This window comes from Suncus etruscus, chromosome 7, assembly GCF_024139225.1.
Source record: "Suncus etruscus isolate mSunEtr1 chromosome 7, mSunEtr1.pri.cur, whole genome shotgun sequence".
Lineage (NCBI taxonomy): Eukaryota > Metazoa > Chordata > Mammalia > Eulipotyphla > Soricidae > Suncus > Suncus etruscus.
In genome coordinates, this window is record NC_064854.1 from 6,412,529 (window position 1) to 6,439,661 (window position 27,133).

The 27,133-nt window shown below is 37.9% G+C and overlaps 1 protein-coding gene and 1 pseudogene across 1 annotated transcript in view; both read left to right on the plus strand.

Annotated features, from left to right (window-relative positions):
- Window positions 1-27,133, plus strand: part of SYCP2 (synaptonemal complex protein 2) — a 54,943-nt gene that overhangs the window by 11,445 nt on the left and 16,365 nt on the right. The window contains exons 5-16 of the mRNA XM_049777031.1: window positions 6,027-6,126; window positions 8,279-8,436; window positions 11,048-11,117; window positions 12,409-12,466; window positions 13,788-13,918; window positions 14,046-14,473; window positions 16,258-16,385; window positions 16,948-16,984; window positions 25,047-25,117; window positions 25,194-25,251; window positions 25,735-25,784; window positions 26,427-26,475. Of these exons, the coding sequence (XP_049632988.1) occupies window positions 6,027-6,126; window positions 8,279-8,436; window positions 11,048-11,117; window positions 12,409-12,466; window positions 13,788-13,918; window positions 14,046-14,473; window positions 16,258-16,385; window positions 16,948-16,984; window positions 25,047-25,117; window positions 25,194-25,251; window positions 25,735-25,784; window positions 26,427-26,475 (1,338 nt within the window). The remainder of the gene's footprint in view (window positions 1-6,026; window positions 6,127-8,278; window positions 8,437-11,047; window positions 11,118-12,408; window positions 12,467-13,787; window positions 13,919-14,045; window positions 14,474-16,257; window positions 16,386-16,947; window positions 16,985-25,046; window positions 25,118-25,193; window positions 25,252-25,734; window positions 25,785-26,426; window positions 26,476-27,133) is intronic.
- On the plus strand, window positions 23,565-24,176 carry LOC126013330 (PAT complex subunit Asterix-like; annotated as a pseudogene).

Sequence of the window (27,133 nt, forward strand, 5' to 3'; positions counted from 1 at the left end):
TCATAGGATTTAATGTCATCTTTGTAGATAAGTTTTCTGTGCTGTTGGTCTCTCTTGTCTTAAAGTAGACCTGTCAGTTTTTCCTTTAAGGCTGGTTTTTCATCTGTGAAGTTTCTGAGCTGTTGTTTATCCATGAAATTGTGTATTCTTCCTCCAAACCTGAACGTGAGTCGGGCTGGGTGCAGTATTCTCGGTGAGGCATTCATTTCATTCAGTCTTGTCACAATATCCCACCACTGTCTTTTGCCTTGAGAGTTTCTTGTGACATGTCTGTGGTAAGTCTTAGGGATACTCCTTTGAATGTAATTTCCCTTTTTGATCTTGCTGCTTTCAGTATTCTATCTCTATCTGTGGGATTTGTCATTGTAACGAGGATGTTTCTTGGGGTGTTTTTCTTTGGGTCTCTTTTAGCTGGTATTCTTCGAGCGTACAGGATTTGATTGCATGTAGTCTTTAATTCTGGGAGTATCTCTTTGATGATGTCTTTGACAGTTGATTCTTCCTGGAGATCTCCTACCTGGGTCTCTGGGACTCCAATGATTCTTATGTTGTTTCTGTTGAGTTTATCAAAGACTTCTATTTTCATCTGTTCGCATTCCTTGAGTACTTTTCCCATTGCCTGATCATTTGTCGTAAGGTTTTTTTCCAGTTTCTTCTGCTGTGTTGAGTTTTTCTGCATCTCAACGTCCAGTACTCTGATTCTCTCCTCAGCTGCTGTTACCCTGCTGTCGAGGCCATCCACTGAGGTTTTCAGTTGAGCTACTGTGTTTTTCATATCTGCTATTTCAGTTTGGAGTTTTCTGATGTCTGTCTTTGTGTTCTGTTCAGATAGATCTATGCTTTCTTTGTGTTCTACAAACATCTTCCATATTCCTATTTTAAGTTCCTTATCCGAGAGGTTAATCAGATGGTTGGAAATTTTTAGGTCATCCAAGCTATCGTCTTCATTCTCTGTGCATGGTGTTTGCCTGCAATTTTTCCCCATTGTTATGCTAGTAGTGTGGTTTCTCCTGCGTGATGTAGTGGGGTTTATTGGTTAGAAAGAGTGCGCAGCCGCGAAGCTTCAGAATGCAGGTTTTTTTGGGGTGTGCTTCCCAGGGCTCTAAGGAGAGCTTCAAGAATTCAGGAAAGACAGAGAAGCACAGCACAGGGCTCCCTTCAGGTCCTCAGTTTCTTCAGAAGAAGCACAGCAGGGCGTAGACTCTGCAGGTAATCAGCACTCCACCTGGCAACCCCCACAGCCAGCCATTTCTAACTCACTCACTTGCTCGCTGGGTAGCTTCAGAATGCAGTTTTTTGGGGGTTCACTTCCCAGGGCTCTGAGGAGAGCTTCAAGAATTCAGGAAAGAGAGAGAAGCACAGGACAGGACTCCCTTCAGGTCCTCAGTTTCCTCAGAAGAAGCACAGCAGGGCAGAGACTCCACAGGTAGAGCAATCAGCACTCCACCTGGCAACCCCCCACAGCCAGCCATTTCTTTTTTATTCTTTTATTTTTTTTTTATTGTGACTGAAGTTCATTTACACTGAATTATTTGCGATATATAGTGACAATGAATGAAGGGCATTCCCACCACCAGTGTTATCCTCCCTCCACTCTTGTTCGCAGCATGTCTCCCACATTTCCCTCCTTTACCCCCCAGAATCCTACTGCAAATGGTCTCCGCCTTACAGCTTGTTATAGGTTGGGTATCTATTCTGTTTGGTGTTCCAGCCTGTTCATTTTTTTTTATTTACATGTTCATATGACTGGTCCTGGTATCATTCTTTTCCCCCCTCAATTTATGAGGCTGAATGATTCAAATTATGCTATTCTGTTGGAAGTAAAAAGGTTAAGGAAAAGAGGAGAAAAAATTAGGTATCAACTACTAAAAAAAAATCACTGAATAATATCCACAAAAGTGAAAAAGAAAGAAAAAGGTGGAAGAAAAAGGAGAAGGAAAATAATATCAAAAAACAAACAAAAATTAAAACAACACCAGAAAAAGTGCTGCAGTGGCAGGGTTTGTGTTACCCCACCTTTTTTTTTTTTCTTTTTTTTTGTATAGGCACAGCAAGTATTGGGGAAGGAAAGAAATTCCCGTGGCCTAAGAAATTCAGGGTTTGTCTACTCTTGAAGCATATTGTCATGGGAACAACCACTGGCTCCATACCTTCTCATTGTCATATCCCAGGGTTGTGGTTTTTTTGTTTTTGTTTTTGTTTTTTTTGTGGTGTGTCAGGAACCTTTCTTCTCTGTTGTGTATGAGAAAATAAGGCCACTGTAGCAAGCAATCTTGGTATTTGCGCAGGTCCTAGGACAGGGCCTATGATAGAGTCTTTAAGGTTCTAGAGGTACTGTTCCGCCATTGTTGGTGTGTTCAGTTTTCTGTATCATGTGCTCCATGTTTTTGCTCATTCCCTAAGCTGAAGTCTAGGAAATTATGGTTCCAATGGTTCTGCTCAGTCTCTGTTGTCAGAATTGGGCCTCTGTACTAAGAAGTCTTGATTTTTGTAAAAGACCTGGGCTATAGCCTAGGGTAGGGTTTTCCTTAATGGTCTTAAGGTACGTTCTGTTCAGTCACAATTGTCAAAGTCAGTTTTCTGTAGTTAGTGCTCTTATTTTTCATAGTTCAAAAAGGACCATACTTCTTCTGATTTCCACTTAGTGTTAGGTGATGTGATAGAACCTCCTGGTCTTAGGTCAAGTTTTCATTTCCTCGCTGTCCTCTGTGTCATATTAACACTGGCACAAATATATCTCCCAACACAGCTTAGTTCCTGGTGTTGTTGCATGGGTTTGTTTCAGTTCTACGTCTGGGATCTGGGATTTGAGAATGAACTAACACTGTCCAATCTCATGGAGACTGAGTTGTATCCACATGACATACGTCCAGGATGGGAGGCACCCTTGTATAAAAAGTGTGAGTTCTTATCCTAGAAGATAAGATCTTGTGTCTGAGTCCATGATTTCCCCTTATTTACTGTGCCTAAACAAAAACATATGGTTTTGTTTTGCTGGTGCTATTTCAGGTAAGGATGACAGACCACATGTACAGTATCTGTGGTGTGGTCTGTGCTTTTATCCCAGGCAAGACGTTTTCTTGGTTTTTGACCAAGCAGCACCAAAACTGGTGAGGGTAGAGATAACATGTATATATAAAAAATAAATTATATGGATAAAATTGAGATATATTAAAAAAAGGAAATTGAGAAAAAAGGGGAGAAAAGGTATTTGAAAGAAGAAAGTGATTGGGGAGGCTATCTGTGTGTTTAGGAATACATATCTTAAGATACATTTTTAAAAAGGTATTAAGCTAACGTAGGTAATATAGGCCTCTCAATTAGGTTTTCTGAGATATTCTTGTGGGGAGGGAAAGCCAAGTTACTTTTTCGTATCACAGACTTTGGTCTAGAGTTTAAGATATGATTTGCGGCATTTCAGAGTCCTATAGTGTCCTTGAGCTGGGGTTTTTGCTGCAGCTAAATCCGGTATCATGCAACCGTCCACTATTTGAAGGGGGTGAGGGGTCACAAGCTTGAGTCAGGAGGTTTATTGGTTGTGGTTTCTTGCTGAGACACGTGATGAGGGATCAAGAGGGTGTCGTTCATTGAGGAGCTGGATGGTGGTCTGTTGGGAAGGAGGTCGGTCTTGGTGCCTAACGAGTTAAAAACTGAGAGTAAACAGGGTTAAATAAGGGGGAGATAACAAATCCAGGTTGGGATATGGGGGGGGGGGGTAGAAAGGTCTCTGGGTGTGGAAAGGCAATATAGAAGAAGGGCTCTATACATTGTATAGATAGAATGTTTAAGGCTAAGGCTCGGTAGTCAGAGAGGACAACTGTATAGAAAGTAATGTTTACTTAGACACTGACTTCAGAGATCTATTTGAGTGCTATCCTCCATACATAGGATATTCCATTTCCTTACCTACAAATAGTCAAGAATTAGAATATTTTTGGACTATGTTAAAAAGGGTATATGAAAAAGGTTGAGATAAATCTGCTTTGGCTAGCTGTCCGGGGTTTCTTTGGCTAGCTGTCCAGTCCAGTGCCCATCACATGCCAGTGCAAGGGATCAACTCCTGGTGTGTGACTTCTCCAGGCCCAGCTCTCGCCTCTATAACTTGTGAATGACTGGATAGGGGCGGAGTTTTGCTCCACCCCATCCCATCCCCCAAGGCCCAGGTTACCAGATCAGGCCATGGAGACCCTCTGGCGTGGGGGATTCTGGGCCCCCGGACTGCGAGTCAGTCTGGGGGTTCTTTGGCTAGCAGAGCCAGCCATTTCTTACTCACTTGCTCGCTGGGTAGCTTCAGAATGCAGTTATTTTGGGGTTCACTTCCCAGGGCTCTGAAGGGAGCTTGAAGAATTCAGGAAAGAGAGAAGCACTGGACGGGGCTCCGCACTTCTTATTTTTAACACTTTGTTTTCTATTAAGTTTAAAATGTTATTGTTTTAAACAGATAACATATGTTATTTTCTATGTCCTTTCTTCTGAATTATCTTTATCAGAATTATTGTAAGATGCAAGTGTTTAAACTCCCCTATAAATCAATTGAACCATATACTTTGGGAAAGATCATAAGCTTTCCAAAGTTTGAGACACACTGCAGGATGTTTGCAATGAGAACTGCCATTTCTTTTCAAATAATTTGCTGCTTCCATTGGAGCATATTTTCTATTTTATCTTAAATTCAATTTTATTCTGTGCTCCAGGACCTTTCTTCCATGCCGTGTGTGCATCTACATAACATCAATATTTTTTCCTTCATGACAAGTGTCTTGTTTTTGTTTTTAAATGGCTCTCCAATGTCACTTTATGGTTGGTTAGTCATCACCCAGTTTATTATAACTCTCCGATGTTTGTTGTCATTCTAATTCATTCAGTTTGTCATGATCTAAATCTTGTCTCTCCCTCAATCACTGTTCCCCCAGCAGTTTTTTTAGAAAACGGTAGAAAATGCGTGCCTCTATGACAGGGGTCCTCAAACTTTTTAAACAGGGGGCCAGTTCACTGTCCCTCAGATCATTGGAGGGTCTTACTATAGTAAAAACAAAACTTATGAATGAATTCTTATGCACACTGCATATATCTTATTTTGCAATGAAGAAACAAAACAGATACAAATACAATGTGTGGCCCACGGACCATAGTTTGAGGACCACTGCATGAGAACTGCTAATATGTGTAAAAAAATTCACCCTTCTTTATAAAAAGAAGGGTGGCTAATGTGTGTGCCACCAAATTTTGGAATTCTTGCAGTTGTCAACTACTTCAAATGCAGGATAGTCTTCATAGAATATTAATGCAATTTTTTAAAATGTGATTTTGTTTTGTTTTGTTGGCACACCCAGCCAGGGATAAATCCTGGCTCTTCATTCAGAAATTATTCCTGGCCTTGTCAATGCTCAAGGGAATATAAGGTATGCTGGAGATCAAACCGAGGTCAGATAGCCACCCTATCTGTCTGATCCCTAAAATGTGATTTTTGAAGAATGCTTAATATAATAGTTTATATCAGTTTACATAGACTTGTATCTAAAGTCATCCACACAAAATAGAACAGAAATTTTCAGTCATGAGTTAAGTAGATGAATTTAGTATCAATAAAACAGGATAAGAGGGCCAGCGCTGTACATAAGTAGGGTACTTGCCCTACCTGTGGCTGACATAGATTTAATCTTTAGCATCCTATATAGTCCCCTGAGTCTACTAGGAGTTATCCCTGAGCACAGGAGTAAGGCAGACGGGTGTGACCTAAATCAAATAATAAATTAAGCTCAGATAGACTATAAGATACAATTTATAATAGGTCTAGATAATTTTTAGATTTTCTTTGAAAACATCTTTTACTTATTTTGCCTACCCACTCAGTAACTAACATTAAGTTAAAGACCTTCACATCTAAAGCACAGGCGTTTCTTGGTATAGGAAAATAAAATATATGTTGTTTGTAGTCACTCTAAAGCTTATTAATAAAGTTGAAGATTATTTAATTTCAGAAGGGATCATATGTTTATGTTTACTCTTGTTTCTCATGGTTTAAGATCGTTAAACATAGAAAAAGGAAAATATCTGAAGCATCAATAATTGTTCCTGGTTCGGATAGATACACTGTGAGAAGTCCAATATTTTTAATCAACACACGTAAGTTTTTTTTAATTTTTTTTTAATTTTATTCATTTTTGGCCACACTCAGCAGCTCTCAGGTTACACCTGGCTCGCACTCAGAAATCGCTCTTGGCAGGCTCTGGGGACCACATGGGATTCCAGGGATAGAACCCAAGTCTATCCTGGGCCTGCTGCATACAAGGCAAATACCGCTGTGCTAGCTATCATTCCAGCCTCAACACATGTACTTTTTATCATCTTAAATATTTAATTTTTTCCTTCTATTGGGGGCAGGCAGAGAATATAACTTCTGAGCAATCCTCAGGGTACCCAGTGATCACTCCTAGGCACCTACCTACCCTGGATCAAAGGGTAAAATAGTCAGCACCAGAGAGGGTGGGTATTACCACAAGGGCCACACCCAGTGAGACTGGGTGACCAAGCAATTCGAAGGATCAAACTCAAGAGTCATGCACTAAAGGCTTATATCTCTGGCCCCTGAGCTATCTTTAAAATATTTGTAGTACACACACACACACACACACACACACACACACACACACACACACGAGAGAGAGAGAGAGAGAGAGAGAGAGAGAGAGAGAGAGAGAGAGAGAGAGAGAGAGAGAGAGAGACTGGCCCCTAATCTATCTTTAAAATATTTGTAATACACACACACACACCACAGGCTGGCCCCTGAGCTATCTTTAAAATATTTTTAGTACACACACACACACACACACACACACACACACACACACACACGATTGGGTTTTAGTGGTGCTAAGGGCTTACTCCTGACTCTTCGGAGATTCAGAATCACTTCTAGTGGGCTCAGAGGACCAAATGGAGTGTGCCCTCACAAAGTTGGGTCAGCCACATTCAAGACAAATATCAAGCTGTATTATTGCTCTAGCTCTTCAGAATGTTTACTTTTTTATGTAGGTTTAAAATTGTTGTGAGGGCCAAACCCCAAATAATTTTTAAAAGAGTGTGCTTTAACATATAATGACTTGGAGAATGGCCAGGTAGTGCTTGATCTCTAACAGAATTGCCATAGGCAGTACTTCAGGACAAATGCCTTATTATGAGAGCCACGGGACATTCTGAACTTTTTTTACTTAGAGGATAACTTGGGGATAAAAATTGATCATATATGAGCCACAATTTCTTATAATTGGATGAAAAATATAACATTCACATAAATGTTAAAAACCTTAATATTTGGTATTGATAACATCATTTCATCTGAGATAGTATAGCAAAGTAGTTAAAATATTGAGTTAGGCTGCTTAGACTTGCTCCCTATTCTCAGGGAAAGCCTTTGTACAGATTATCATCCAGCTATGTTTAAAATCATTTTTTCTAGAAAATAGGGCTAACATAAATATTGATAATATCAAGTAAAGGTAATTCAACAAGGAATCTTGTGAAACATTTAGTTAGTGCTTGGTATCTATTAAGAACTAAAAAAGGGTCCAGAGAAATAGCATGGAGGTAGGTAGGGCATTTGACTTGCATTCAGAAGGACCGTGGTTCGAATTCCCTCCTCCCATATGGTCCCCCCTCCCCGCCCGAGCCTGTCAGGATTGATTTCTGAGCATAGAGCCAAGAGAGTAACCCCTGAGTGTTGCTGGGTGTGACCCCCCCAAAAAAAATTAAATAAAATGTAATACTGTATAGTGGTGCTGTAAATGTAGTGCTACTTAATATTTATAACAATTGAATAATCTGTGAGCAAAATCCCATCACGTACTCCACTGTAATACCTGAGTTTCCTCAAGAAGGTTTAATAAGTCCAGAATCAGTTTTCTTTTTACTGGCCCTGCCTTTTTTTTTTTCATATTTTGACTTGTTTTTATTTTGTCGCACCAGTGATGTTTTGAGGCTACTTCCAATTTAGAACTGGCTTAACCAGATTCTCTCTAGGCAGTACTCCAGGAATTATGTGTTGGGTATCAAACCCAGGATTTTCACATGAAAAGTATAGAATCTATCCCTTTAAATCATCCCCCCACTTCCTTCTAAATTTCTTATCTTGGAAAAGAGCATTAATTTCCATAGAATCATTAAAGTAGAAATCTTAGAGCCTCTTTTTATTCCCTCCTCATCAGAAATGTTATTCAGTAATGGCAATATGTAACTTTAAAAGCACCACAGATTTATCAGTTTTTGTGATCCTTTTTAGCAACAGAACGAAGAAAAAGAAGTAAATCACCAGTGCCAGTGATGAGATCTATAGAAAAACCTGATCTATGTAGAACATTGGAAAACAAAGTGGATAATGCAGTATCAATGAAATCTAGACCATCTGAAGGAAGAAAAAGAGACAATATTTCAGACAAAGTAATTTTTCTTTTAAAGCTTTATTTAAAATTTGTAATCAAATGGTAGAAGTACTGAACTAGCTCCTTTGGCAGCAAATATCAGAGTTCTTTTAAATCATGAGTTTTTCTTTTTAAAATAAAGTATACTGCCCTTGAAAGTAAGACTCTTCTGTATAGGACTAATTTGCGGTGCTAACAATAAAATTTAGTGTGATTCTGCATCTCATCTTCTAGCTCGCTGATTCTGTCCTCGACTGCTGTTACTCTGAGAGGCTTTGCGTTGAGTTTTTAATTTTATCTACTGAGCTTTCAGTTCCTATTATTTCAGTTTGGAGTTTTCTGATGTGTTCTCTTCAGCTTGTTCTATTCTTTGAGTTATGAGCATCCTTCATAATAGTATTCTAAATTCCATGTCTGGGAGGTTTACTATGTGGTTGGTACTCTCTGGGACATCAGAGCTGCCATCTTCATTCTCTGTGCATGCTGTTGTCTGGTGCTGTGTTGTTTTCCCATTGACAGGGTCATAGCATGACTTTTACTGCGTGTCGTGGTGGGATTCATGGGCAGGGAGATATGAATGGCCGTGTAGAAAAGCTCCTCCCTGCTTTTCTTTTTGGATCAGAAAGCCAAAAATGGAGGGATGTAGAGGCTTTATAAAGGCACCAGTATGGAGAGGGGACCGCCTACCTTCAATAAACGAAGTCCATTGCTCTGACAATGCTTTCCTGTGAGTGGTCTGTGGCTCAGAGTCTTCCCTCTCTTTCTCGAGTCCCGCCTCAAGGCCACGGACAAGAAGAGACCCTTACCCACCCTTGTATCAGCCTCGTCAGGGGACCTGGTGCCAGAACCCTACAGTATCTCCAAGACCAGGTGAACGAGTCTGAATCAGGGTTGCACAAGAAATAATACAGATCAGGCTGAGGGTGAAACACGTGTAGTCTAGCAGTCTTCTACCTAGTACGGAGCTCTCTCAGTGTGATTCTGTTTTATACATTTGATAGCAGAAATTGACTCACCATAATTATTTATTATACAAATTGGTATATTCTTTTGGGAATGTGCTTACAAAGAAAGTTACAAATGGACCTCATAGTCTAGTATAGGAGTTAGGCAAGCTGATGATAACATTGTTCAAGTGTTTTCAGGTATGCAAGCCTGGTGCAGTCAGATCCTAGTGAGGGGAAAGATCCCTAACTCTGAAACGGGTGGCAAAACAAATCAGGAAAGACTTGAGAAGATGGAATGACTTTTGAGGGATCAGTAAAATGAGCAAAATGAACATTGAAGTGAAAAGATATTCATTCGAGTAGAAGAGAAGGGACAGAATGGAAATGGGTAAAAGCAGTCATTTCTTAGGTAAATGGGAGGTAATCAGAGAGGCCTTCCCATATATGAGGTACCCCTAAGAGTTTTTGTTCTGAGATGTGAGGAGTTTCTTGAAGTAATACATTGAAGTCAAGATTTAGAATGGCTACCCAGAGGTCTTGGAGAGGGTTGAGGATAAGTATAAGTACATGAGTTAGGAAGTTATGTGGGTGCAACTTAAATATAGCCTATGACTTTCATCAAGGCATTCTGAAAAAAAAAAGTGGTTTTCTCAGAGAAAAATAGCAGTCTTTGTGCTGCTATAAAAAATAACAAATGGGGGAACTGGAATGATAGAACAGTAGATAAGGCATTTGCCTTGCATGCAGCTGATCCAGGACCAACCTGGGTTTGATCCCTGGAATTCCATAGTGTCCCCCTAGCCTGTCAGGTGCAATTCCTAAGTGTAAAGCCAGGAGTAATCCCTGAGCTCATCGGGTGTGGCCCAAGAGCCAAAAATATTGGTAGTTTTTTTTTTTTCAAATTTAGGTGGCACAGAGTTTAAGGCATTAGGAAAATATAGACATTATTAACTTGTTTAGATGAGAATTTCTTTTTAGGATTGCTATTTAAGCATGTGATATGAACCTGTTGTATGATTGTATGGTTTCTAATGTTTCCTATAATCAGAAACCCTTCTGTGATGAACATGAGTAAACCAATCCTCTCCCAGTAAAGAGAACTGTTGGCTAGATGAGCAAGGGAGACAGCTGAGGAAGTAAAATGTCTTGGAGTAGAAGGCATAGTATTTTTCTGATATTGATAGGAATATAAGGTATAATATAGTTTTTTAATATTGAAAGTCATTTTTACTTGCCAAGTTAACTATGTATGTCTATGCAAAAGGGAAACTTATTTCAGCAGGTCAGCTGTGCAATGGCCAAAGCTTTTGTCATCTGATACTTCATAATTCCCAATGCCTATTTGTATAAGTTAGTCAACAGAATTAGCTGTTGCAGGTGGAGATGTGACATGATGCTGTAAAAAATGTGAAATAAAGCTGAAAGATGAATTATTATTCTAGCTATTGACAATATCTGAAATATTTTGGAATCCTCTGCTTCCCTTTGTAACACATTTAATTTTCTTTTCTTTTAGGATAGGTTATTCAAAAATGGGCAAAGAATTCAAATAAATTGAAAAACTCTGCAGCTGTTAGTAGAAAGGCACATTTATTTTAAAAGCTTTAAAATGTAATACTTTAAGTTTAGACCGTTGTTTTCATATACTTCAAGTTTCTATGTATGTTTCCCCTGTGTTTATAGCTCATGAAACCTGCACAGATTGTTGGAAAGCAAACAGAAAAGGATATTGAAAGCCCAAACCAAAGTTTCAGTGAGTATCTTTTATTTAATTTCTGTCAATTAAGAACATGTGTATGTGGAGGGTAGATTATATTTATCCTCTTGACTTTCACTAAAAAAAGGTAACAAGTTTAGAGGCAGGCGACTTCGATGGAGGAATGGTGCTCCTACCCTGTATGACTGAAAACGCCATAACTGTGTATCTTCTAGTGATTAAAATACAACAAAGTAAGAAATTAAAAGAAAATTAAAATTTTAAATTTTTTTTTAATTTTTAATTTTTAATTATGAGAACAAAGATGCAAAGAAAGAGGACAAGATAAAGTTACAGTGGAAGGACAATCACCCATAACATAATTCTCAGAAGTCCCCTTGCTGATATCTTAACTTTGAACTTTCAGCCAAAGAACATTAAGATAAATAAAACAAAATCCATGTACAATTACTTTGTCCCTCAAGTCCCCAGATTGTAATACATTATAATATTTCTTAACAGCACACAAGGCAATCTAAAGCCATAAAACTTATGTAACTCCTTAAACATTAGAGGCATAGTATTTTTTACATTTCCATGTTCATGCATATTAGCTTAAGTTAACCTCAGATTTTAAGTGGGTTTTTTTTAAGGATTAGAGAGTCAAAGGAGCACAGTAAAAACGGTGTTAGAGTGGCAATTGTTGTTTGCATAGGCCCAACAAAATATGAGGGGCATGAAAAGGAATAACCTTGGCCTAAATACAAAGAGACCCTAACCCTGAAGTTTCCTGGCATAAGACCAACTCTAGGCTCCAGGCAAGCTAGATCGTCCAACCCAAGACATTGTCTGTAGTGCCAACACACTTTTAGAAAATTAAAAATTTATAATGAGTTTTGACTTCCTGCATGCCACTCAAGAGTATATTATAAAAGTCTTCTGTTTTTTTTTTTTTTTTTTTCAAAAATAAGGCAAAGATGAGATCAATATCTCCATTCCTGTATATGAACCCAGACAAAATTCTATACCAATGTCCTGGAAATTTAATAACATGATTTTCAAGAAGCTGAAGCCATCATACAGTGTGTAGGGTTTTTAGCCTTGCATGTGGCCAACTCAGGTTCAATCCTCAACACCTCAAATGGCCCCCTGAGCTCATTAGGAGTGAGCCCTGTATGCAGAACCAAGAATAAAACCATGAACACTGCTAATTAATTGTTGCCCAAAGAAACAAAAATTATATAGAATTGAAAATAACTGATGAAAATAGCCAAATAAGCAATCTTAGAGGAGAAACAGATGCTTCAAGGAAAAAGAAAAATAAAATAACTAATTTTTATTTATTTAGATGAACTCTCTGATATGCCTCCTGATTCACAGACAGTGGGAAAAATAGGAGAGTCGATGTGAGTATGAGAAAGCCCATAAAATATTTTACTTTCATCTGAATGGACTTAAAGGAAAATATAATTATATAGTATTGTTTATACACCAATAATTTCTTGAATATTATAATAGTGTGACAGGAATTGTATGTCTTTTCTATATCAGCCAGCTAACTCTTTTCATATAGAAATTTAGAGTGAGTGATAATTTGATTTAATTTGGGGGGACCGCACTTAGTAGTGCTCAGGACTTACTCCTGATTCTGCATGTAAGGATTACTCCAGGTGGAGATCAGGAGACTCTCTGGGGTTCCAGGATGAAATTCAGGTCAGCTACTTGCAAGCCAAGCACCCTAATTGCTTTACTGTTGCTCTGGTCCCCAGGAATGAGATTGTTAATAACATGAATGTCAAAAAGTCTAACCTGGTTTAAATGCACATTGGAGCGTTTAAGATACATGAGGTATATTTAGGAAATATGAAAATTGAAAAATTGACATAAAAATTGTAGGCAGTAATAGAAATTACTTTTGTTGTAGTGCCAGTGATCAAACCCAAGGCCTCATACGTGCCAGGAAAATTTCTACCACTGAACTACCTGACCCCAATAATGGGACATTTATAACACAGATCTATCTCCCTTGTCCTTTCCCACCAATGTGGTTGCTGTGTCAAGTGGTCAGCCACCTACTTAGCCACAGTGCTTGCTGGAGATTAACACTCCTTTAGTCATGGTACTTCACAGATGTGTACCTGGGGCTGGACTCTCAAGTGCTCAGGTGCTTTTTAAGTTGCAGTGAACACCAGGATCTACTGTAGGTACTGTCTCACACATATATGGCCATGGAGTGGGTGGGAATTACTTGTACTGGATTCAGTCATGGCTTTGTACTTAACAGATGCAAGCATTGGGGATGGGCTCAGGCCTAATGCTTGCAGACAGGCAGTTTAGCCAACAGATCCATATCCAGGTCCACATGCATTTATTTAACCTGACAGACTGGTTTAAATTTAAATCTTCACCAACATTTGTAGAAAAACTTTTATTCTTGGCTAGTAAAAATGATTGTCAGTAAATAGTAATAAAAATCAAAAGTCTCATGTTTGAGTCCTAAGATGATGTTTTATAATATATTGAACAATAGGAACTGGAGAGATAGCACAGCAATAGGGTGTTTGCCTTGCATGCAGCCAACCCAGGACAGAATGCTGGCATCCCATATGGCCCCGCCATGCCTGCCAGGAGTGATTTCTGAGTGCAGAGCCACGAGTAACCTCTGAACACTGCTGGGCGTGCCCCCCCAAAATAATAAAATAATGAACAATTATTTGATTTTTCCAGGTTACCTGGTGTTTTGAACAGCTGTGGAAATAAGATGCAGTCTAAACTGGCATGTTGGACCCCTATAATGAATATTAAACTATGTAAAAAACAACAAGAAAGTGCTTCATCAGAAGACTCTTTCAATCAAGGTGAAATAAGTTCAAACTGTATATAATCATAGCTAAAATATATACTCATTTCCTAAAGGTCTATCTTTGATTTTAATATTTTTCATGTATCACTAGTTCATTAACAAAGATTAATCTTTCCTACTAGAAATTGTTCTTAACAAAAATCATACTAAAGAAAAATCATCCACTTCAATATCTGATGATAATTATGAAGAGACAGAAAGGATGCCAGAGAGGAAAGAAATAATGAAGCAAAGCAAAAAAGAGAAAGCAGAAATAGAAGATTTGGAAAGAAACTGTCAGCAAGGGCTAAATTATTCTAAACAGAAAAATATTGCATATACCAATCAGAGTGGCTGTCTTATTGAGCCTGAAATAACTCTGAAATCAGTTCACTTAAATAAGACCATTGAAGAGTCTCTGACCTATAGGAAGAGATACATATTGTCAAAAGATGTGACTCATGATGCTTCTGAGAAAAGTCCTAGAAAAAGTGCGGAAAGTCATACTAGACAATCAAGGAAAGGGTCAACATCCAAACTTAATTCCTGGGTTTTGGAAAAGGTGAAAAAGGTAAGGTCTCTAAGCATTTGTTTCTGCACACTATAATATACTTACTACTGAACATATGCAAGTAACAAGAATGTGGTAGATGGCTGCAAAGTCAGCATTTGTAAAACAGTGCTTTCTACAAGCTTGAACTCTGCAAGCTTCAAGAATGTGTCTCGGGGCCGGAAAGGTGGCGCTAGAGGTAAGGTGTCTGCCTTGCAAGCGCTAGCGTAGGATGGACCGCGGTTCGATCCCTCGGTGTCCCATATGGTCCCCCCAAGCCAGGGGCGATTTCTGAGCACATAGCCAGGAGTAGCCCCTGAGCGTCAAACCGGTGTGGCCCAAAAAACAAAAAAAAAAAAAAAAAAAAAAAAGAATGTGTCTCCTGCCCTTGGCTTCTATTCCTAACATGGCTCTTGAAAAGACAAGCCGTTCTCTGTCACATTGCCTTTGTTTATCAAAGGTTAGATGACCATTTATATATATTTCTGAGGTATTTCTTTTTGTTTTATTTCATTGTTTTAGTTGTTTATTATTTTACCAATGCTACACTATAACTATAGCTTTTAAGGAGGTCTTAAAGCTGCATATTTGTTGTTTGCAATCCTCGGGTCTTGCATGTAAACTTTAAAATCATATTTTGATCCACAAATAGCTTGTAAGGATTTTTAATTTGGATTACACAGAATATATTAATCAACTCACATAGAAATCACCTATTTAATGTATGACCTTTATATCTGAACAATCCATTTAGTCTCATTTTTATCAGCCTCAATTTTTCTTATAGAAATTTTATAAATGTTTTGTTATATTTATTAATAAAGCAGTTCATTTGGGGGTGGATGCTTGTGTAAACAAAATAGAATTTCAAAATTGAGTGTCTATTAAGCCTGTATCCTTTAACTTGTTATTATTAAGCTTCCTCTATCCTTCAAGTCACTTTTCAGTTTCAGGAAACCTTTCTGTTGGTTCTTTGACATTTTATACAAATAAGTTGTTGATTGTGAACAAAAAACAATTCCTCAATCTATGACTATTTATTTCTTTGACCATTTATTTCTTTGTCTTCTTGCATTGGTGGGACTTCTGATATGATTCTGAGTAGAAGTGTGAGAACAGACACTTCCTTATTTCTGACCTTAGTATGAAAATGTCTAGTTTCCATTACGGAAATAACTTGTCATTATTATTTCTTAAAGCATATTGGCCTGCACAGATGATCTACTTCTCCCTGTTATTTTTTTTTACTGCATTTGTCTTTCAAGGCATTTTCTTATTTAGTCAGGTTATCAAGTTTATAAGTATAGAGTTGTTCACAACATGCCTTTATTTTAATGCCTGTATGCTCAGTTGTGATTTCTCTCTCTCTCTCCCTCTCCCTCTCTCTCTCTCTCTCACTCTCTCTCTCTCTCTGTCTCTCTCTCTTTCTGTTACTTATGAATCTCATCTTTTTTCTTCAGTTTACTTGGTGAAAGATTTATTTCTTTTGTGATCTTTTTCAGATTACCAGCTTTAGTTTCCTTTCACTTTTTATATAACTTTTTACTTGAATATGAATTGATTCTCTATTATAAGGAATTTATCCGACTTGTTTTCAATGCCTAACAATGTCCAAACTAATAACTTCTGATTCTCTTGAATCATAGTGTCTGGAGGGAGGGAGGGAGAGAGGAAGGGAGGGAGGGAGGGAGGGAGGGAGGGAGGGAGGGAGGGAGGGAGGGAGGGAAAGATTTAAGAAGTAATTGTAAGCCTTTACTTTGAAAGTTAACAGATATAATTTTAAAGTAACTTGTCGCTTGTTTCAGAAAGAAGAATCAAAAGAGAATAGATTTACTGATGCAGCAGAATCCTTGATAAACCAAATTAATAAGAGATACACACCAAAGGAAAGCATGCTATCTGCAAGAAGATCAAAGGAATCTTCGGTTGAGAAGTATCGGATTAAACTTTGAGCATGAGTATTTTCTGACAGATACAGCTATTATTTTATAGTTTTAAGCATGTTAAATATTCTGCTTATGAGTAGAAAGTTATTTCTATAAATCATATTTTTTTGTGTTAAAAGAAGCAGTCACAAAAATAAAAAAATCACTATCCCATTTGGAAACAAATATTTAAGATACTGACATTATAGAATTTTATTACTGACCACAGTGTATACTCATTAAATCTTTTCTTATAACAAAGAGTGCCAAGCTGTCAACTGACATAAAACCTACTTTTGCATTAAATGGCATAAAGAAAATTATCCTCAGAACTATACATTTTTAATTTTTTAATAATTTTCTGCTGCACAAATGATTTAAATTAGAATTATCTACTGCAGTTGCTGTTTACTAAAAGTATAGTTGAAAATAGACCTACTGCTAACTAACACTATTTTCACCTTTCAGTTTTCTGTAGGATATTGAATATAGATTTAATTATCCAAATATATTTTGTTTAATGGCTTTTAGAAAAACATTATTTTTAATTTTGACAAAATCTTTTTATAGTGATTTTTCAAACAAGTCTGATCTACTACTCAGGAAGGTAGGTTTCATTTATATGTACAGCTCTTTTCTGATACAACTGTGAACACTACAATAGAATGATAACATATGCTTTCGTAATATAGTTAATTGGGTACTTTCCCCACTGTACTATCTCTTTGGTGCTCAATGGAATTTCTTTGGGGGTTAGTCATGGCTGTAATCGGGACCATATGCAATATAGGAATTCGAACCAAGGTCAAAACTGGAAGCCAGCCTATGATTGCTGCTGGAGGAATTCTATCAACTATCCCCCCTGGGGGAGAACACCACTGCCCAAGATACCCACCTTTGTTTATGGGTCTCTATGTGCTAGAACTCCTCTTCATGATTCAAGGTCTTCCTACCTCTTTTAAGATTTCAAAAAGAAGGCAGGATCAGCTTGAATATTTCAGTTAAATTCATCAAAACTCTCATTATCATATGTTCCTCCCCGAAGTGATAACTTCTGAGGTGTTTTCCTGCAATCTGAAGACAGGAAAATATCATCCATATGTATACTATTTCATGATAGGATGTTGTTGGGGCCAAAAAGATAATACAGCAGGTAGGTCACTTGCCTTAAACACAGTCAACATGGGTTGATTTGCAGCATCCTTTATGGTCCCCCTAGCACCGCTAAGAGTGATATCTAGGAGCAGAGTCAGTAGTAACCACTGGGCACTATCAAGTGTGACCCCAAAAACAAAACAAAAACAAAATTTTTAAAAGATTGGATACTGTTAGTATCCAATTTAGTGTTTGCCCCACGAAAGGTCAAATTCCATCCCCTTCCTTTTTGTCTTCCCTTACAAAGATTATGCTTAAAAACAAAAAGGTAGGGGCCAGAGCAGTGGTGCTAGAGGTAAGGTGTCTGCCTTGCAAGCACTAGCTAGCCTAGATTGGACCATAGTTCGATCCCCCTGCGTCCCATATGGTCCCCCCAAGCCAGGAGCAATTTCTGAGTGCATAGCCAGGAGTAACCCCTGAGTGTCAAACAGGTGTGGCCCACAAAACCAAAAAAAAAAAAAAGGAAGCCTCAACCCTCCTCTAAATTGAATCTAGGACTATACAGGAATTACATTACTTGCCTTGAACACGGCCAACCTAGGTTTAATTCTCCAACACCACTTCGTGTCCCCTGAGCCTTTTAAACCTAGGAATCACTCTAAGCTCAGACCCAGGAATAACCCTTGAGCATCACTGTATATAACCCCAAAAAGTCAAGAATACAAAAACCCCAACGTTGAAATAGTATCAAAATTAATAACAAAAAATGGGAAAATGGGGACCAGAGCAGTGGCGCTGGAGGTAAGGCCATCTGCCTTGCAAGCACTAGCCTAGGACGGGCCATGATTCGATTCCCTGGCGTCCCATATGGTCTCCTCAAGGCAGGAGCGATTTTTGAGCACACAGAAGATCGAAGAATGAGCCCCCATCCTTCCTCAGACCCTTGCTTTTATTGACAAGAATCAGGTCCCAAGAATACCAAGTAAGGAATAATAATCCAGTATACTATCACCAGGACACACCCTAGGGTGGACTACAATTATTGATTAGGGTTGGATCAGTAACCCAACAATCACTGGTTATCAGGAAAATGCAAGTGAAAATAACAGGCTATCACTTCACCCCTGAGGAATACTCCATATGGAAAAGACTAGAAATAATCAGTTTTGGTGGGATGTGGAAAAGAAATTCTCCTTCTCTTCTAGGGAGACTGTTGTATTGTTCAGACTCATTAAAATAAAACGGTTTGAAGACTTGGAAACTTTACAAATAGAATTTCAATCAAAATGGCCCAGTAATTCAGCTCCTGGACATCTCCTTCCAGAAGACAAAAACATTAATCCTAAAAGACATATATAGATTGATTTCCATTGCAGCCAATATCTATATCCAGAGAGATACCTAACAACAGATAAGGCTTTGCCTTGCATGTGGCCAACTGGATTTACTCCTCAGCATCTATATGGTCTCTTGAGTATCATCAGGAGTAATTTCTGAATGCAGAGTCCTAAACACCACTGGGTGTGGCAGACAACACCAACAATTGCCAAGATCTGGAAACGGGCCAGAAAGCACAGCGGTAGGGCATTTGACTTACATATGGCTGACCCAGGAGGGATCTGGTTTGATTTCCTGGTATTCCATATGATCCCCCAGCCTGCCAGGGCCAATTTCTGAATGAAGAGCCAGGAGTGAGCCCTGAGCACCACTGGGTGCACCAACCAGTATATAAAGTTTAAAAAAAAAAAAAAAAGGATCTGGAAACAAGTGACAAGTGATACAGGAACAGTAGACTCCTAACTAGGCAGAAATCCCCACTTGGGGGCACTCTGTGAAAAGAGTATAGAAACAAACTTAAGGGCCCGGAGAGATAGCACAGCGGTGCTTGCCTTGCAAGCAGCCAATCCAGGACCAAAGGTGGTTGGTTCGAATCCCGGTGTCCCATATGGTCCCCCGTGCCTGCCAGGAGCTATTTCTGAGCAGACAGCCAGGAGTAACCCCTGAGCACCGCCGGGTGTGGCCCAAAAACAAACAAACAAACAAACAAAAAAGAAACAAACAAGACAAAGGATGAGCACACATGGGGCTGGAGCTATAATATAGCCACCAGGGTTCTTGCTTTGCATGTGGCTAAACTAGGTTTGATCCTGAGCACCATCAAGAGTAATTCCTAAGTGTAGAGCCAGAAGTAATCTCTGAGTATTGCTGGGTGTGACCCCAAAACAAATAAACAAATAGGAAAAGATGACTATTGTCAGACCATGCTGCTCATATCCATACTCAAGTATATGTTGCTTGTCCACATGCCACCATCTCCCATCTTAAGATGTGTGCTTAGCTCTTTCTGGTCTGGACAAGCGCACATGTTCAGTAAAGAGGTTGAACACATTTTGGGGGACGACTGGGTGATAGCTCAGCGGGTAGGGCATTTGCCTTGCATGTGGCCGACCTGGGCTCAATCCCTGACATCCATTACGATCCCTCCTGAGCCTACCAATAGTAATTTCTGAGCATAGAGTCAGGAGTGACCCCTGAGCACAACTGGATGTGGACCCAAAACAAAGATTGAACACATTTCTTCCTCTTCTGTCCCCTTCCTCCAAATTTCAAAATAAAGCCATTTACTTCTCAAAAAAATAAAATAACAATAAAGAATATAGCTAATTGTATTAGACATCTGATATGTTTAGTAGCGAGATGCCCCACCCTTCTATTTTCATATATATGAATGGAATCAACAAATAGTGATGGTGTTGGCAAGTATAAAGATCAGTAAGAGGAGTACTCTATTGAGGGGAAAGTATTTTATAATATTTCAGTATTCCATATAAATAACCCAATTATGAAATAGACAGTTAAAAGTAAAATGAACACATAAAGTATTACTAGCTTATTGAATATTTTTAGTATTGTATTGACATAGTGTGTTAACATGAATTATTTTGACAAGGTGTGAGTTTGTGATCATACTTTAAAAACTGGTAAGTCATTACCTCAATTAAAAATAATTATATATTTTACATGTTTGTAAGAGACTATTTAGTAACTGAAATTGTTTTATTTAATTAATTTTATTACTAAAATGTCTGGTTGCTTTTTTATATATATTTAAAAAAACCTTCACCAGTGCTACATTTCCATGACCAATATCCCAAGTGTCCCTCCTTCCCACCCCACACTGGCCTGTACTCTAGACAGGCTTTCTACTTCCCTCATTCAGTGACATTTTGTTATGCTAGTTCTCAGTGTAATTATTTCTGTGACTGCACCCAACAATCTCTCTGGTGAGCTTCATATCTGGAGCTAGACCCTCCAGTCCTCCTCTATTTTATCTCTGAGAATCATTTCACAAATGTTTTTCATTTTTCTCAAAACCCATAGATGAATGAGACCATTCTCTGTTTATCTCTCTCCCTCTGACTTACTCACTCAGCATAATAGATTCCATATCCATCTGTGTATAGGAAAATTTCATGACTTCATCTCTTCTGATGGCTGCATAATATTCCATTGTATATATGTACCATAGTTTCTTTAGCCATTCATCTATTGAGGGGCATCTAGGCTGTTTCCAGAGTCTGGCTATTGTAAACAATGCTGCAATGAATATAGGTGTGAGGAAGGGATTTTTGTATTGTATGTTTGTGTTCCTAGGATATATCCCTAGGAGTGGTATAGCTGGATCGTATGGGAGCTCAACTCCCAGCTTTTGGAGAAATCTCCATATTGCTTTCCGTAAAGATTGGACTAGACCGCATTCCCACCAGCAGTGAATAAGAGTTCCTTTCTCTCCACATCCCCACCAGTACTGCTTGTTCTCATTCTTTGTGATGTGTGCCAATCTCTGTGGCGTGAGATAGTACCACATAGTTGTTTTTGATTTGCATCTCCCTGATGATTAGTGATGTGGAGCATTTTTTTCATGTGTCTTTTAGCCATTTGTATTTCTTTTTTGTCAAAGTATCTGTCATTTCTTCTCCCCATTTTTTGATCGGGTTAGATGTTTTTTTTTTTTTCTTGTAAAGTTCTGTCAGTGCCTTGTATATTTTGGATATTAACCCTTTATCTGATGGGTATTGGGTGAATAGTTTCTCCCACTCAGTGGATGGCTCTTGTATTCTGGGCACTATTTCCTTTGAGGTGCAGAAACTTCTCAGCTTAATATAGTCCCATCTGTTTATTTCTGCTTTCACTTGTTTGGAGAGTACTGTTTCCTCCTTAAAGATGTCTTTAGTCTCAATGTCATGGAGCATTTCACCTACATGTTGTTCTGTATACTTTATGGTTTCAGATATGATATCTAGGTCTTTAATCCATTTGCATTTTACCTTTGTACATGGTGTTAGCTGGAGGTCTATGTTCGCTTTTTTACAAGTGGCTAGCCAGTTGTGCCAACACCACTTACTGAAGAGGCCTTCCTTGTTCCATTTAGGATTTCTTGCTCCTTTATCAAAAATTAGGTGATTGTATGTCTGGGGAACATTCTCTGAGTACTCAAGCTTATTCCACTGATCTGAGGGTCTGTCTTTATTCCAATACCATGCTGTTTTGAAAACTATTGCTTTGTAATACAGTTTAAAGTTGGGGGAAGTGATACCTCCCATATTTCTTTTCCCAAGGAGTGCTTTAGCTATTCGTGGGTGTTTATTGTTCCAAATTAATTTCAGAAGTGTTTGATCCACTTCTTTGAAAAATGTCTTGGGTATCTTTAGAGGGATCACATTAAATCTGTACAAAGCTTTGGGGGGAGTATTGCCATTTTAATGATATTAATCCTGCCAATCCAAGAGCAGGGTTTGGATTTCCATTTCCATGTGTCTTCTCTTATTTCTTGTATCAGGGTTTTATAGTTTTCTTTATATAGATCCTTCACATCTTTAGTCAAGGTATTTGAGTTTGTGTGACACTAATGTTATTGGGGTTGTTTTCTTAATGTCCATTTCTTCCCTATCATTATTGGTGTATAAAAAGGCCATTGATTTCTGTGTGTTAATTTTATAGCTTGCTACATTGCTATATGCATCTATTGTTTCTAAAAGCTTTTTTTTTTTTTTTTTGGTTTTTGGTTTTTGGGCCACACCCGGCACTGCTCAGGGGTTACTCCTGGCTGTCTGCTCAGAAATAGCTCCTGGCAGGCACGGGGGACCATATGGGACACCGGGATTCGAACCAACCACCTTTGGTCCTGGATTGGCTGCTTGCAAGGCAAGCACCACTGTGCTATCTCTCCGGGCCCTCTAAAAGCTTTTTGATTAGAGTCTTTAGGGTTTTCTAAGTATAGTATCATGTCATCTGCGAATAGTGAGAGCTTGACTTCTTCCTTTTCTATCTGGATTCCCTTGATAGCTTTTTCTTCACTATAGCAAGTACTTCCAGTACTATGTTGAATAGGACTGGTGAGAGGGTGCAACTTTGTCTTGTACCAGAGTTTAGAGGGAAGGCTTTCAGTTTTTCTCCATTGAGGATAATATTTGCCATTGGCTTGTGATAGATGGCCTTGACTAGATTGAGAAAGGTTCCTTTCATTCCCATCTTGCTGAGAGTTTTTTTTAATCAAGAATAGGTGTTGGACCTTATCAAATTCTTTCTCTGCATCTATTGATATGATCATGTGATTTTTATTTTTTTTGTTGATGTTGTGTATTATGTTGATGGATTTATGAATGTTAAACCATCCTTGCATTCCTGGAATGAAATCTACTTGATCATAGTGAATGATCTTCTCGATAAGGCATTAAATTCTATTTTCCAGAATTTTATTGAAGATCTTTGCATCTGTATTCATCAAGGATATTGGTCTGTAATTTTCATTTTTGGCTGTATCTCTGTCTGGTTTTGGTATCAAGGTGATATTGGATTCATAGAATCTGTCTGAAAATGTTCCCGTTTTTTCAATCTTTCAAGTTCCTCTTGAAAGAATTCATTAGTGAATCCATCTGGGCCTGGACTTTTCTTTTTGGGGAGTCATTTGATTACTGTTTTAATTTCCTCAATAGTAATGGGGGGTGTTTAGATATGTTACATCCTCCTTGTTCAACCGTGGAAGATTATAAGATTTCAAAAATGGGAAGAGGCGCGCCTCTGTACTGACCATGTCCACCAACAACATGTCGAACCCTCGGAGGCCGAATAAAGTGCTGAGGTACAAGCCCCCGCTGAGCGAGTGCAACCCGGCCCTGGACAACCCGACGCCCTGGATGACCCGACGCCTGACTACATGAACCTGCTGGGCATGATCTTCAGCATGTGCGGGCTCATGCTCAAGCTGAAGTGGTGCGCTTGGGTCACCGTCTACTGCTCCTTCATCAGCTTTGCCAATTCCCGGAGCTCCGAAGACACGAAGCAAATGATGAGCAGTTTTATGCTGTCCATCTCAGCCGTGGTGATGTCCTACCTGCAGAACCCACAGCCCATGACACCCCCCTGGTGATGGCGGCCCAGTGTCCCCTTCTGGACCCCTTCCTGCCTGGTGATGATTGCTCAGCCTCTCACTCTGCTACTGCTGTTGCTATTACCAGCGTGGAAAGTCCGGGGGGGCTGTGGCTGTATAGAGGGAGTCAGGCCGATATCCTGGTCCCCCTGGGACAGAACTGGGCACCCGCCCAGCCTACCTGCTACTGCAGGAGAAAAGATGATGCCACCCCACCCATCCATTTCTAGTCTTGTTTTCTTGTTGGAACTAGTTAATAAAGTTTTACAATCCACTTGAAAAAAAAAAAAGAATTCAAAAATGTATCCATTTCTTCCAGGTTCTCGTGTTTCATGGCATAAAGTTTCTCGAAATAATCTCTGATTACCCTTTGAATCTCTGCAATATCTGTAGTGATCTCCCCCTTTTCATTTCTAATATGGGTTATCAAGTTTCTCTTTCTTTGTGAATTTTGCCAATGGTCTATCAATCTTGTTTATTTTTTCAAAGAACCAACTTCTGCTTTCATTGATCTTTCCCACTTCATTGGTTTATGCTCTAAGCTTTGTTATTTCCTTCTGTCTCCCTATTTTTGGTTCCTTTTGTTGATCATTTTCTAATTTTATGAGCTGAGTCATTAGGCTATTATTTAAACTGCTATAATAAAATACATTGCAATTTTATTTAGCTTTTCTTTCCCTCACTATTTTTAAATTTGGTTTAATATATTTTGAGCAGTAGACTTTCATAATGATCTACTACATGTTTTCCCAAATAATACTAACTGATAGAAAGCCTCTCTCAAAGATTTTTTCCAAGTTTGAAGGAATTTACCATCCATATAAAGTAAAAGTATGCTTATTTTGTGAGTATATCACAAAAATTTAATTTTAGCATACTGATGAGATGTACAAAATCAGTAAATATTAAAGAAAAATCATCTTTATTATAGTTTGTCCAATTATATTCTTAATTAACTTTTGTTTTTAATATTTTTAAAATTGCAGGTGCTTATTAATCTCGATAATAAAAATCATTGTAGATTTAAAGATGTGTCTTATAAGAAGCATTAATGAAAATATAACCAATTTTTATTTGTTTTGTTTTATTTATTTGTTTGCCAACTACATAGGCTTGAATGGTTTTACATATATTTTATGTTTAGGAAAAGGTTCAGAAAAAAACTTACCGACAATTGAAGACTACTCTTGTTAATGTTGCTCCTCAATGTCCATTGTAAGTAATGTTCCATAAATCTTAGTTCTGTTCATATTTGAAGAATTAAAGCTAATAGTCATCTTTATTTTAATAGGAATGATGTTTACAACTTTAATTTGAATGGAGCTGATGAACCTGTTATAAAACTTGGGGTAAGCTAGAGTTCAGTAGTTATTTTATGATTTCCATGTACTTTCTCATGTTGTTTCCCATCCTCTAAAATATTTTAAAATACAAATTTTAACATTTTTAAATTTATTTGTAAATTTTCCAATTTACTAAAAATATCTCTGACTAAAATAGAGAAAAATAAAATTGGGGTTAGTGAGAACTTGTTTATTATTTCATCAAGAAAAGAGCTTTCCTTATTGAGGCAAAAAATTTACAAGTCCCTTTTTTTTGGTATGCTCAGAGTATTCATTTTATTTTTTATATATAAGTATGATAGTAACTTTAATTTTGTAAATGTTATGATACTATGAAGTGATAGAATTTAGTTTATTTCTTCTAGTTACAAGTGATTAGAATTTAGATATGATATATTATTTAGATAAAATTGACTAGAATTTAGATATGTGTTTATTTCTTTTACTTATATTGACTCAGAAAAATCTTACTGCTTATTCATGATATAGATTCAAGAATTGCAAGCTACAGAAGCCTACATGGAAAATTCAATAAAATTGTAGGTGTCTTTCTTATAATTGAAATAGATTTCTCTCAATTATTTTTCTAAATAATTTTCCAGTTTGTCTTAAATGTATGAGAAGAGTGAATGAAAAGGCTAGTCATTATTACTCATTTGATTACTATTTATCATTTCCTTCTTAAAATCATGTGTAAAATTATTTTAAAATTAATAGGCAGTTTCTGTATACCTTACTGTTATTTTACATCTTAGGTGAGATAATTTAATAATTCTTTCATTGAGCCTTATTTTAGAATTAACTGTGGTTTAAGAAAATAAGTGATTTAAGAAGATAAGTGATCATATAATTGATAAAAAAAAAAGATACAGTGATGGGGCCGGAGAGATAGCATAGAGGTAAGACATTTGCCTTGCATGCAGAAGGATGGTGGTTCGAATCCCAGCATCCCATAGGGTCCCCTGAGTCTTCCAGGAGCAGTTTCTGAGCATAGATCCAGGAGTAACCCCTGAGCACTGCCGGGTGTGACAAAAAAATAAATATTAAAATTAAAAAAAGATAACAGTGATTACATAATTAGTAAAAAAGAAAGTCGTAGAATCTCAGGTATAATTATTCAGTGTGTGCTTCCTTAAAGAATAATTAAAAACAGTTAAAATTAATAACATATTTTTGTTTAGGACTGGCTTAAGGAATCACAATAATACTCTCAAAACAAAAGATAAAAGGGTAAGTTATAATATCTTAATTGCTTCATTAAAATGGCAATTTTTATAATTTTCTAGTACAAAAGTTATCATAGGACTAGAAAATCGAAGTATTTGTATCACTTTTTCCTTCAATAAGATTGTTCATGTTCCTCTTACGGTTTTATGGAGAGGTTTCTTCCAAGCAGTGTTTATGGACCCTTCCCTCAGTTCTGCACCAGACTAGCTGGCAGTGGAGTTCTAGAGCCCCAATTGTGTACTGTTTGGGCCCAGCAGTTCTGGGGATGAGCCAGCAGTGATCTGGGGAACTTTTCTACTGGCCTTTAGGCTATTTATAATCATCTAGTAGGTAATGACAGTTGTCCAATAGATTGTGGGACTGTGATAACCAATATTGCCTCCAAAAAACGATGAAAGCTTTACTCTCTTGAGTATTACTGGATTTTAATTAACATTGACGTCAACATAGAAACCTCTGGTTTAGATTCTAGGGACTTTATTTGATAGGGTTTTCATAATGCCAGGTGGATTTGTATACTAAAGGTAGCAAGTACTTTGATTTTCATTTTTATTTGCCTTGCATGACATAGAAGACATTTCTTCACATATTACAAGTATTTTTTGGGGGGTGATCCCAACCATTGGTGGACAAGGGACTGTTCTGACTCCACTTAGGAGTG